The 14174-nt window shown below is 35.2% G+C and overlaps 1 protein-coding gene across 2 annotated transcripts in view; it reads left to right on the top strand.

Annotated features, from left to right (window-relative positions):
* Positions 1-14174, top strand: part of LOC124795028 (polyisoprenoid diphosphate/phosphate phosphohydrolase PLPP6) — a 59608-nt gene that overhangs the window by 39269 nt on the left and 6165 nt on the right. For both annotated transcript variants that reach the window (XM_047258799.1, XM_047258800.1), the window contains one exon: positions 10326-10425. In XM_047258799.1, the coding sequence (XP_047114755.1) occupies positions 10326-10425 (100 nt within the window). The remainder of the gene's footprint in view (positions 1-10325; positions 10426-14174) is intronic.

A 14174-nucleotide genomic window follows, 5' to 3' on the forward strand; every position in this document is an offset into this window, starting at 1 on the left:
AAGTTAACATTTTTGATTTTTCATGAGATTTGACCAGAACAAGATCCCCAATTTTGAAAGTGGTTAATTTTAGCCTATTGTTATGTCTTTTATTCCTCTTTTCCCATTGTTTCCTCATAGTTTCCCTGACAATATCTTCTCTCTCTTGCATAGTTAAAGGTGTACATTTAGGAAAGTCAGTAATTTCTGATATGAGATTTGGAGGTCTAATATTAAACATCATCTCATACGGTGAAAATCCTGTGGAACTATGTTGTAGGCTATTCATAATATCTTCAAAATTTCGAATGTGCTCAAACCAGGTTGGATGTTTATGGCTGCGATAGGTTCTACAAAGTCTCTCAATTTCCCTCATATATCTTACTGCAGGATTGGTGGATGGAGAATAAACAGATATAAGTATATGCTTCAATTTTGATCTTTCAATAAACTTTTTCCAAATTTTAGAGGTGAACTGTTAACCATTATCTGATAATATAGCTTTTGGTTTACCCACCTGTGCGAAATTATCTCTTCCAATTTTTATTATAATTTCATGACTAGTAGCTTTTTTCACTGGATATAGTTTAATTTTGAAAATACATCTACCATAACAAATATGTAACATTGACCACCTTTACTCTTTGGTAACATTCCATATAAGTCCACTGCGATAAGATCTAAAGGTCTTTCCGGAATTATGTTTTGCATCTCTCCACCACATCTTTGATTGCTCACTTTAAATCTCTGACATTTGTCACAGGTTGCCAATTCTTTTCTTACCTTCTTTCCAATGTTGTAAAAATAAACATTTTCTTGTATCTTTTGAATGCACTTCTGTATCCCACAATGACCAAAACTTTCATGTATGTAAATGATCAGCTTTTCAGCATCTGCCTCTGGCCAACACAGTTTCCAATTATCAGAATCTACATCTGTTCTTCGAAATAAAATCCCCTTATGTAATTTGTAAAATTTATCAAGTTTCTCATACCCCTTCTTGCCTAAACATTCTTTAATTAATTTCCAACTTTGAACTAAATTTTAATTTTTTCTAATTTTGTTTCACATAGCTTTAATTGTTTTCTCATTTTCCACCCCTTTCAAGTATCTAATTTTAAATTGCTTTTCCTCCTCTTGTTCAAAAATCTCCTTTTCTCCCCCAATTGGTAACCTTGAAAGTGAATCAGCTACTACATTCTCAGAACCTTTTATGTGTTTGATTTCAAATCAAACTGTTGCAGAAATATTGCCCATCTGGTCAATGTACTGTGGTATAATTTGCACTCTTGTAAGTAACTCAAAGCTTTGTGATCCGAAAATACTATGGTTTTATGTCCAGTAAGGTAAATTCTAAATTTTGTAAAAGCCCAATGAATTGCCAAAAGTTCCTTCTCTGTGACTGTATAATTTTTCTCATGCTTGAGCAACATTCTGCTTGCAAATGCTATGGTACAATGTATTTTAACTCCATTCTCTACTCTTTGTTGAAATAACTTTGCTCCAAGCCCATAATTACTGCTATCAGTGTTCAAACAAAATGGTAAATTAAAATCAGGTCTGTGTAATAAGTGTTGCTTCCTCAACTCTTGCTTAATTTTATCAAACTCTTCCTGACAACTTTTATCCCAAACCCAAACAGTGTTTTTCTTAAGCAACTGACTTAAACATGGTGCAATCAGACTCTGATCACTTATGTGTTTTCGGTAATAACCGCATAACCCAAAGAACGACTTTAATTGTTTTTTTAATCTTAGGAACAGGAATTTCTGAAATTGCTTTAATTTTTTCTGGATCTGCCAAAATTCCCTTGTCTGTGACAACATGACCCAAAAATTGTAATTCAGAAACTGCAAATTTACATTTCTCTAATTTCAATGTCATCCCCCCTTTTCTAAGTTTTTCACAAACTGACTTCAAAATCGAAAAATGTTCCTCCCAATTTTGCTCTGTAACCAAAATATCATCTACATAAATTATCAGTTTAGATGCATGTTCTTGCCCCAGTACATGATCCAAAGCTCTTATAGTTTCGGAAACAGAAGAATTTAACCCAAATGGCACAACACAATATTGGTAACTCTTACCATTGTACAAGAAAGCAGTATATTTCCTAGAATTAACCGAAGTTAGATCCAAACTTGACATATATTTTATATCTGTAAATTTATAGAGTAACTCACCAATATTTTCGGGATGGTCTGTCTGCTTGAACAAAATTTTGTTTAAGTGTCTAGAGTCCAAAACCAATCTTACTCCACCATCTTTTTTCGAAACTACTACTAGTGGATTATTATACGCACTGATACTCCTTTCTATTATATTACATCCTTCCATCTTTTTCAGCTCTTTCTCAACAACAAGTCTTTTTGATATTGCAATACTGTATGGTTTTATGAAAAATGGATCATGAGGTTTTACCTGAAGCTCACACTGATAACCCTTTACCCTACCAGGTATGTCACTGAAAACATCACTGTATTCCCACAGCAGATTTTATAACTGTTGTTTTTGCTCCCCAGATAAATTTTGTGTTTCTGAAATTTTCAAATTTACTAAATTCCCAAATTCAACTTTATCAGTATCAAATCTATGAGTTTCAATATTCTCCAATCTATTTTCTTTTAGTAAATTGATACTGTCAAAATTTCCATTACTCTGATCACCAAGTGTGTTCACAAAATTTGTCTGAATGTATTCACTTTCACTAGTTTCTATCAAAAGTTTTCTTCCAACCCAATCAAATGCTATATTTACTTTTACTATAGAATTCACACCCAAAAGAAAATCCTCATTAAATTCCTGAATTACAAAACATCCATGTGTGAACAACTTGCCTTCAATTAAAAATGTCACTAAAGCCTGGCTTTTTACCAATTTACTGCTCTTCCCAGTAGCACTTTTTATCTTTACCCAACAACTGGCATTTCAACATAATCTTTCCCCACTTTCAATTTCTTGCTTAACCTTTCAGATATTCCCGAGATCTCACTTCCTGTATCAATTAAACATTTACCAATCCGTGACCCAATTTGAACTTTATATAAGGACTGCAAAATTGATCACTTTTCTCAGAACCTGTATCCTCATGTAATAAATCACTTTCAATTTCCCAAAACCTATACTTATCAGAATCATATGGTATACCATTATATGTATTATTTGTCAAAGTTATAAAATGTGCACAAGATACAAAATTGTCATTAGTACTCTCTATTATCTCAAATAGCCAAGAATTTTCATCCAAATCACATTGTATACTATTGAAGTACTTATCCTTCAGCTTTTCAAAAATAAAATATCTCATCTTTTTCCACCACTCAGGACATACAGTTTCACATACATTAATAAGCATCTTTCTAAAGTTCTTGTCAAAAGAAATAGTTTCCCTGTTCAGCCATATATTCATGAGAAATGTGTATGTTTCATTAGTATCTGTAAAAGTTTCACTTAGGCTAGAAGTTATACATGTGTTGTCATTATTTGTGTAGTCAGATTCTTTACCAACAACATCAAAATTCACACTTTCACATACACCCAGCTTGTGAGCCTTATTCATCCTGGTAACATCCCTGGGAATTTCTATAATATTCTCACTATTTAATCTATTTTCAACCATGTGTATACCCAACTCCCTATTTAAACTAATGAAACACCTTTCCTCAACATCATCATCAATACCATTGCCATCATTATCAACTTTATCATCAACATCATTATCATTATACATATTCAGGTCATACACATTCAAATTATCCCCTAAAATATTATTTCCCCTTTCTAAAGTTACCAGATACCTTTCACCAATATTTTCATTCTCACAGCATGCATTCTCTCTTTCATTCATACACGTCTCTGAACTACTACAAATTACATCATCTGACAAAGTGTTGTTCTTTCTGCCCAAGTGTAAAACTCTGTCAAATTAAATGAATCACAATTACTTTTATCTATTGTATGTTCTTGTGTACTGAAAATTTTATCTTTATCAATATCATCATTATTTTCCTCTTGAAATTTTTTCAATAAGTAACAACTAATAACCTCATGTGATAGCTTAGGTTTGGAACTGTCATGTTTGGGTTTATGATAGTCACATCCATTGGTCCTTTCATCATGCTCACCTTCTGCCTCAACCTTGCGGACCTTCAAGGGGGCGTCTACTCGTTTTTTATTTCCTGAATTACAACTGGTTCCTGTTTGAACTGCTGATTGTGGTTCTGCCAATGTCTCTGATCAACATTTCTGTTTCCATTCCTATGCTAAACATTACCTGATTGTTGGTAGTTTCTATTGTACTGATCTCTAGCAAAATTTCTGTGATGTTGATTCCTGAAGTGTTCTCTATTGTGTTGATTATTTCCGCGAAAATGTTGTTCTTGTTTTGGATGAAAATTATGGTCCTTCTTTTGAAAATTGTTATATCCCCCTGAATTTTGACCGACACCATGATAATTGTTTTGTTCTCTTTTTTGAAAGTTATAATTTCCCCAATTTTGACCATTACCTTTATGAGTAAACCCACTGTGTATTCTTGTTGTTACCCTATCCAACTTTTCAATATAATTGAGAAACTGCTCTACATTACTATCAGGACAATGAACTAAACTCAACTGCATTGCTGATGGTAATCTTCTCTTTAAGGTATCAATTTTGATAAAGTCATCCAAAGGTTTTGTTAAATGAATAAGTTTTTGAAGTTCACTTTTGCAAAATTGTTTCATGCTCCCATCTGATTCTCTCTAATTTCTCCCATTCAAAAATTCACTTTTGATTCTAGTTTGTTTATGATCATCCCAAAAATTTTCCAGAAATTTTGATTCAGATTCTGAAAAGGTCATCCCCAAAGTTACAATCTGGTTTGCCCAAGTCAAAGCTTCCCCTTCCAAGAATTTTTTCACAAATTTAATTTTCATATCATCTGGTGAGTGAGGTAAAAAACAATCCTTACAATAATGTATAAAATCAACGGGATGTAAGGGTCCATCTACCGAAAAGTGCTTCACTAGAATATTAGATACAAGATTGCATGTGTTGACATTGTGATTTTTGCTTTGAAATTTAATGTCAAAACTTTCGATTTTTTCGCTAAGTTCTTTGACAATTTTTTGTTTTCTAAATCATTGCACTCTACTTTTTTTTCTAGAGTAACCAAATGATTGTCAGTTTCTTGTTGTACATTTTTTACTAAAACTTTTGTGTTCTCATACAAATTTTTAATTTCCCCTTTTATCTCATTAAAATCAATTAAATTTCTTTCCCTATCTACCAGTAACTCATTTTTTTACAGTATTAATTTCATCCCTCAATTTAGCATCAGTTTCATTTACTTTTGCTTCCACAGATTCAATTTTTTCCTCAACACTGCCACCTCTGTTCGAAAGATCACCCACTTGGGTATTGACTGCTTGGACTTGCAACAAAATGTTATCAATTTTTTCATCCCAGTAAGTCTTATTGTCGTCAACTGATTGTTTAATTTCTTTCGTGAAATTTACAAGAAAACTTTTTAAATCAAATTGATCGGTTCTTTCTGTTTCATTTGACCTGTCCTGATTTTCGAAGTCTATTAAATTACTACTTTCTACTTTAGGCACAATACTCTCAAAAATCTCATAAGTCATTGTGAAAAAAAAATTATACACAACAATACAAAACAAGATAAAAAGATTGTTTTAACAAAATACGAGGGTTTCGTGACTTATCTGGAACACTCTTCTACTGTTGCAAATCCACGTTTTTCATCCATGTGATTGTTGACCAAAATTCTTGAAGTATTTTCTTCTGTTGAAAATTATATTTTTTGCCGAAACATTTCTTCTCCAAAACTTTTACTTCCCGATGAACACAAATACTGTAACACACTTTCTGAAAAAACTGGTATTAACACACACAAATTTTCTTCCTCGTAGCACTGTTGAAGATCTCGTGAACACAATATCCCGGCTACAGTCCCCAGTAGAAATATGGTATCCCGGCCGAGCCCCTAGTTGAAAAATGCTCACTATTTTTTATTTACTTAAATTTGGCATATTTTGTGACTGTACCTTTTCCGTGAAATGTTTACAAGGCAATATTTGTCTTGGCTTCAGTTGTCTAGTGGAAGTATGATTGCACAATGCAGTTTCGTCGGCTGCAGAAATGATCTGGTTCAATGTGTTTGCCTCATTTTTGGTGCTTCAAATACCATTTCTTCGAATGTGGTTTCTTCTTAAAGTTTATATAAAAAAAGTGGTAACATAATTCATTTTTTTCTGTTCACTTCCAAATTATTATGACGGCGACCTGCACATTGTTCTACCGTCAACACACACCACAAGTTCACTGCCGACTGAGTACAGTCAAAGACCACTCCAGCGTCAAAGACATTTTACACAACACACAAGCTTCCACTTGTAATCAGTCTCTTTGATATTCTTCGTCACATTTACTAATAGTAATCAATATGCTTTCACTCTCAAAAATACAAGTAAACTAGCGTATAATAAGGCAAATTACAATAACAAAAATTCTGACAAAAATATAAGAAAACATTTACAACTTGGTATCGACAAATCCAGCAGAAAATAACACATCTCCCAGATCCATTACAAAATACACTGGGAGAAACTGAAGAATCACAAGTCCAATATAGACTTGGTAGAGACAGACCTAGGCATGAATTCAGTAAGCAGGTTTAAGTTAATGTAGGTTGCAAGTGTTATTCAAGGATGAAGAGGGTTACACAGGATAGATTAGCATGGAAGGCTGCATCATATCAGTCTTTGGACTGAAGACTACAAAACAAAAAAACGTTCTTGCTGGAGTTCTCATCAGAACTTTGGAATAAGCTCTGATATAAACTGCCAGTCACATTTGTTGCAGCCAGCTGTAAATTTTGGCTCATGCTGGCATCTAAGATGCCTGTCACCTGTATTGAAAGGACCTTCTCAGGGGTTTTTTGCAGTTGACTGAAGTTGTGCAGATTGCTAACTTCACTTACGGGGTGAAAGCACAATTCAAAATAATTTGTAGCATAGGCCTCAGTACTGACAATGGCACTTTCCAGGTGGGCAGTTTAGCCCTGAGGTTCTATCAAATCTGTGTAGATTTCTTGACCTGTATTATCAAATTAAGAATTGTAGGGCACTCTTCCACTATGTCAGAATGCATACTACCCTCCAGCAGGAGCTACTGTGATAGCAGTGTGTGTGTGCCATGCACATGAGGGTTTGTTTACTGGAAGTGCAGATAGGTGTTGTACATCTTAGAGCCATGAGCATTTCCATTGTAAATATAGGGTGGTTCTAAAAGGCCTTTACAACTTTATTTACATACAAAATTTTATTGAGAAAGACCTATACAGGTAGTTGAGGTGCCACAGCAAAATACTGCAAGTTTCATCCCATGCAATTACTTTCAGTTCAACTTTCACTTTAGCTGAATGTGACTGACATTGGTCATACAGCAAATGTTCCATCTGAAGTCAATTTCTTGCCACACTTTATTCAGAATATCCAGTGTCACTTCTGCAGTGCCAATTTGTATGGTCTCAGCTATAACTTTTTTGTGACACTCTCCAGACAGCCAGACAGTTGATTGAGGAGCTCCAAGAACCCTTGTTGTTGCTGATGTTTCTTTCATTCAACACGATTAGCGTGTTAAGGTCACGCGAAGTCTGCAATTTTGATTTTCAACTTTGTCATTCCTAATGGCAGAATTTTAGCATTGGAGGGCAGCGTGGAGGGTAAAAATTGTAGAGGGAGACCAAGAGATCAATACATTAAGCAGATTCAGAAGGATGTAGGTTGCAGTAGGTACTGGGAGATGAAGCAGCTTGCACAGGATAGAGTAGCATGGAGAGCTGCATCAAACCAGTCTCAGGACTGAAGACCACAACAACAACAACAATGGCAGAATTCAGTACTATGATAGCAGGTGAATGAAATTTCGCTACAAGATTGTACCTTAATCATATGTCTATGTCATCTCAGTAAAATTCTGTGTGTAAATGAAATTTTTAAGTCCTTTCAGAATCGCCCTGTATTATGGAGCATCACAAAAAAAAATTTTAAAGCTACTGTAATTAATGGCAGAAATGTCCAGAGTAAGATCTCAAAATTTCTCTTACTTATTATTAATGGTGACAGTGTACATATGAGACTTGGTACAGAAAGTTTTTTTAATCCATACATAAATAACAGCAAAATAATAAATTCTGAATTGAATACACGCTACAAGTATTGCTTGAACACCAATTGTAGCAGCATGTTTGTTGCCATAAGGAAACTCCATAATAACTAAAATGACCTGTGTGAAGATGATAATCAAAACCAATCCTAAAATATTAACTAGATCTTTTCATCAGCCACCTACATCAAGTAGCAGTGTGGAGAATGCTTCACAGAAATCTTTGAAAATTATACAATCATGCCATACTGAGAAGGAAAGATTACAGTTTGCCCTCTCTGCTCTGGGAAGTGCACACATTTATAACAGGACAGACTGACAACAGATAATTTATGAGGGTATAGATATTTATTGCATCAGCTTGATGATGCTGTTCTCAGTGAGTTTCAAGAAGTGTGCAACAGTGTTGCTAATTCGTAAGTGAGCTATGGTAGTATGCTCTCCCCACGAGTACACTAGTAAGTCTCTGACATCAGGTTTCAAAGCATGTTGGAGATACAACTTGTAAAATGTATTTTGAAATTTACTGGATTTTGAAACCTCAAAGTATGTGTTATTACACATTTCTATCAGCCTATAATTTTTGTAACACTGAAATGTTGGATCTGCTAGCAGAAATTCTTTCAGCACCAGTTTTCAAGAAAGTGAAGTAGTGCTGACTAAAATGTGTAACACTGTTAATACTGTACTTCAGAGTGCAATGAGTGTCATCCTCCCACCACCTTTTCCCCATCACTCTAGGGCAGATCACTTCTGATGTTTGCTCAGTATTTGCAGTGCATATTTTCCTGGGTGTTCTAGTGATTTTACATGTTCTGAAACATGTTTTTTTCTTTCAAAAGTGAAAGTGTAGGAACCTAAGCCCCTTAAGCGAAGTTACTGTCAAGCAAACTCCAATCAGTAGGCAGAAACTTGACTAAATTGATTATTCTTAGGGTTTGGGCCGCTCTTTGCAAGACATCTCACCAGAAAATCATTTCACTCTGCACTTCCTGTTTAGCAATATGTACTGGGGCTTGTGCAAGTTTTTGAAAGTAGGAATGGAAGCTTTGGAAGCAGTCGTGAGTCATGTCAATGTGGCTCATTTGGCAAGAGTACCACATGCAGAAGGAAAGGACGTGGTTCAATTCAAGGTTTAGCATGCAGACCAACACATTTAATGCCACGCAAAGTAAAATCACATGATGATGGTGTCCAGGAATTCAGTTGTTACAAGAAATCAATTAGGTGGAAAGATTTTGTAACTGATCTTGTATCGTCACTGGTTAGCGTGTGTTGAATAAATTTGGAAAAATGTTGACTTTAGTGACAGAGCTTATGACCAGTATGTATTTTAAAATCATTATAGGCCCACTCATCAGCTCTGGACATGATTTGTAGCATACTCAAGTAAAACAGTAATTCGTTATACTATCCAGACCTCCAGTATTTCAAGCATCATTTTTTATGTTATAGGCTGTATCTGAAATGTTGTAAAGAAATTAAAGCTGAATTATTTGATTACAGGAGGTACTACAAAACTTACTTCAGTGATTAGATATTGGAAAGATGATTCAGGAGTGTCTTACTTTATATAGTTTGAGACATATCAGTGATACTAAAACTACTCACATCTTTAGTGAAGTATACATTGAGCAGCAATTGAAACAAAAGGAATAAATTTGTGAAAAGCAGAAATAACTCTTCACATGCTAGTTAAAAAGTAAATACAACAAATTTTCCTGACCACCTTGACAAGAAATTTTTCAAGATTCCTCTGTTGTCTTTACATTACGTTCAGCAAATTTTTGGGTAACTTCTATGACCTCTTGAGTCACAGTTGGCCCCATCTTTCCCTGTGTTTCTTTTCGTGTTATTTCAAAAATTAGTCAGCTGATTTAAAGATTTTTGTTTGACGTTTTCATTGGAGTTGCTGCTTTGCTTGCAAGTAAGACCCACAATTTTATATTATTTGTTGTTATATTTCAGTTTCATATTGAGTATATGTGGTTCTAAATATGCAGACATGCAGTGATTACATGTAAACTACTATTACAATTAACTAGTGAGGGAGAGAACCTACACAAAAAGGTCACAGCTTTGTGCCTCATTTTTCACATGTTGTACTGACGTCATAAGATCATACATTTCACATTCCCTGCCAACTACAGAAGATATACGGTATATATGATTTGCAGGTATCGTGCCACGGTGTACCATGGATAGCAGCATGGCTAGCCTTTATTTGGCTGTGGGATCATCCATCACTCTACCAAATGCAGATGAACTTTCTCATTGGTATGTTGTTGAATTTTAAGTTTTTATCGTAATGTCATGAGTTGCCCACTGTTTCTTATTTAACCAAGATTTAATATCACAGTGCCACTCATGTAACAAGACCCCTTAAAACTAAAACTCCACTTATTGAATGTATTTAGATGAGAATTTAGGCAAGAAACCATGTTTGTACTTCACTTGCTTGTCTGCTATGTTCTGGTTGTTGCTACTAATCACCACCCTTTGGAAGTCAACAGTAAAAAGTAGTTTCTCAGTCTTGTACTGTTGATTACATAGTGTGTTCAAGAATGGATAGTGAGGAAGAGGTTAATTTTGAATTTAGTGGTTTATGAAGTGTAGCATCTTTGGAGAGCGAAAATTGTGAGTGTTCACCATAAGACTGCGTGGAAAATGCTCTCCATTTGTATGAAATAGGTATATCTGCTGTATTACTGTCAGTCCTTCCAAGCTTCCCCTTCTAAATAATATGTTCAACTATGAAGATTATCTGATTAAATATGTTAAACAGTTTATTGATGATACTCATTGAGATATTGTCAAAGAGACTAGCAAGCAGTTACACAAAAAACAAACATTTTCTCGGTGTAAAGACATGATCAGTAACATATTATAAAATTTATTGCTGGTATAATGACAGTATTAGGAAAAGGATAGGTGGCTCTTCACTATGTAGAGGGGACATTATATCACAGACATGCACAACAAAAAGACTGTTATACATTTTAGCTTTCAACAAGAAGGCTTTCGCACAAGCACAACTCTCACTTGCATGACCACTGTCTGTGACTGCTGAGGGCTCAGCAACTAGAGACTCTCTCTCTCTCTCTGTGTGTGTGTGTGTGTGTGTGTGTGTGTGTGTGTGTGTGTGTGTGTGTGTGTGTGTGTGTGTGTGTTTTTCCTACTTTAGAAGGAGGTCTTTTGTCTCAAAGCTTAAATGTATAACAGTCTTTTTTTTGTGTTTGCCTGGGACTCGGTGTCTCCTCCATGTGGCAAGTAACAATCTATCCTTTTCATAATATTGTAATTATTCCATAATGTGTATTCCGTTGTTTATTGCTGCTGTGTTACTTCAAAGCATTGTAAAGAAGCTGAACTAAACAGTGTATTACATCAATTCAAAGAAAATGTAGGAAAGATATATTTGACCACTATTCACAAACTCTGAATGATAATTGTGAGTAGATGATGTGGAGAGTTTTTAAAATTAGGGCAGTTGTGACATATTGTGATGCTATGAGTGGTATGGACAAAGTAGATAAACAGCTAGCAAACTGCCCATGAATTTACTAAAGAGGGAAAAACATATATGAAAAGAAAATATATTTCTTTCTTGTCAGACTTGCTTTGTGGAATGCATTTATTTGTTCTGTTGAAGAACAAGCACTGATAAAAAGGAGCTGTGGGAGTTTAACATAGCCTTCATCAATTTTGACGCATTAAAAATATGAATTCAGTACAAATCAGGTAGATTTTTTTTATCTTAAGGGGTCATGTTCTGGCAACTAATTTGTCAACAATAAATATGTCAATCAGTCCATTGATGATATTCATTGAGACATTGTCAAAGAGACTAGCAAGCAGTTACGCTAAAAACAAACATTTTCTCATTGGAGCGACATGATCAGTAACAAATTACAAAGTTTATTGCTGTTATGATGAGAGTATTATGGAAAGGATAGACTGCTACTCACTATGTAGAGGAGACACAGAGTGGCAGACACACAACAGAACGACTTTTATACATTTTAGCTTTCAGCAAAAAGGCCTTCTTGCAAGCACAACTCTCACTCGCATGGCCATTGTTTCTGACTGCTGAGGACTCAGCAACCAGAGACAGTTTGCATCTACACAAAGATACAACTTCAATAAGAATTTGTGTAGAGTAATTGAGTTCCACACCAAAGGTAGAAAAAGGAAAAGAGGATCAAGGTGTTGTTGCAATGATCATCAAATATCATCTTGTGCTCTGTCTTGATTCCGTGTATATCAAATTGCTACAAAAATTGAAGGCAAGTGGTAAATCCATGGCTTGGAAACAAGGTGGAAACCCAATAGGTACTAGGCAACTCATTATATATCCATATTTAGGCTTAGGAAACTGCACTAAAGATACTTACCCCTGACAAACTTTGCTTAAATGTACTCCTTTTGGTGGTGTAAATAATTATAAAGTCTTATGTCATTTTAAGATAGGTTGCATCAAAAATAGGCAAAATTCAGTAATTTCAGGGGCTGCTAACAAAGTGAATTCATTTCTAGGAAAGTTCATAATTCACTAATTTTCTGACGGGCAGAATAATAATTCACGCTGACAAATGACTTGGGTTCACAGTGCCTTTTATCAGTTCCCTATTCCTTGTCAAATTAGCAAAAAAATTGCCATGACAAAATTGTTCATCAAGTTTAAAGAGAGATTGTGCTATAAGCATTGATGTACAATTATCATTTGTTGTTTTATTGGTGTACACAAAAAGTCGTCAAGATGCCAAGTTGCAGGATCCTAACTTTATTAGGTTAGGAACAATGGCTTCCAACACTTGGATTTTTTTGCATGAAACCGGTTCTGAGAGTGTGCCCTTGTGCAAACAGTTCTAGTACCCATGCAAAGCTACAAATGAAGCTGAAGTTCATGTATTTTGCTTTTAGGTTCATTCTACACAAATTTCACTGAAACTGATGATGATCGAGATGGGGCCCCTGGGTTACTTGACGTGGGGTGACCTAATATAATCGTTATGTTGAGGAGTTAGTGGTTAGCCTGAAATGTGGTAGTTAAGTATCGTAGGTGTAAAACCATAGTGTAACTAGGGAATTTTTTTTATTTACTACCATTTAACTGCCTAGCTCTACATCAGTGGAAAAGTTGATATGAGCTTCTGGCAATCGAATACAGTATTAACAGGGCTCTGTACAATGCCCCGCAGTTACAATGTACTGCCCAAATTAAGACCATGTATGTTGCTGAATGAGGCTTATTAGTAAGTAATACATTTGCATAGGGTGGGCAAAATAAAATTTGCTTGGAAAATATTTATAAGACTGATGCAGAATTGACGCTTGTTAATGCACAGGAGAACTGTCCATCATGTACATTTCCTGATCACATCCAGATGAACTATCACATGTTTTATTCTGCTGGCAGTTTTTGTCTTAATGGGTTCAGGGCTTTTGGATCCCAAGTTTTTTATTTCTTCAGAGGAGCCGTGGTTCAGTTTGTTAGGGTATGTAGACTCAATAAACATGTGCCATCGTGCATCAGAAAATACCCATTAGTACTCTGAAGAGCCATTGCATAATTAAGATTTGTGTTTGGTGCACAATATCTATTGTCCACATTATGGCATGATTCTTCCACCAAACTGTTAACGCTAACCTGTATGCACAGAAACTGTTTAAACCAAGAAGGAGAGGACAATCAGCAGAGGTAGTGTAATGTCCTGGCCATCTCAATCACCTGATCTCTTTTCATGTCAGTGTCGACATGGTGAGTTGAAGAGTCAGCTGTACTCAAATACTCCACACACACACACACTGGAAGAGCTGTAGAAGAACATCGAAAATGTTATTGCTGCTATCCTTCAGGAAGAGCTGCTACATTTCTCGTAGTTTGATAAATCAAGCAAAGCATTGCATTAATGTCAATTGTGGCCATTTCCAGCATTTTCTGTGATGTTCATCAAGGGTCAATCCCTTGTCAATCTTATTGTAAATATTTTTTGGGCCAGTTTTATTTTGCTCACCCTATACTG

Source organism: Schistocerca piceifrons, chromosome 4 (genome assembly GCF_021461385.2).
Source record: "Schistocerca piceifrons isolate TAMUIC-IGC-003096 chromosome 4, iqSchPice1.1, whole genome shotgun sequence".
Lineage (NCBI taxonomy): Eukaryota > Metazoa > Arthropoda > Insecta > Orthoptera > Acrididae > Schistocerca > Schistocerca piceifrons.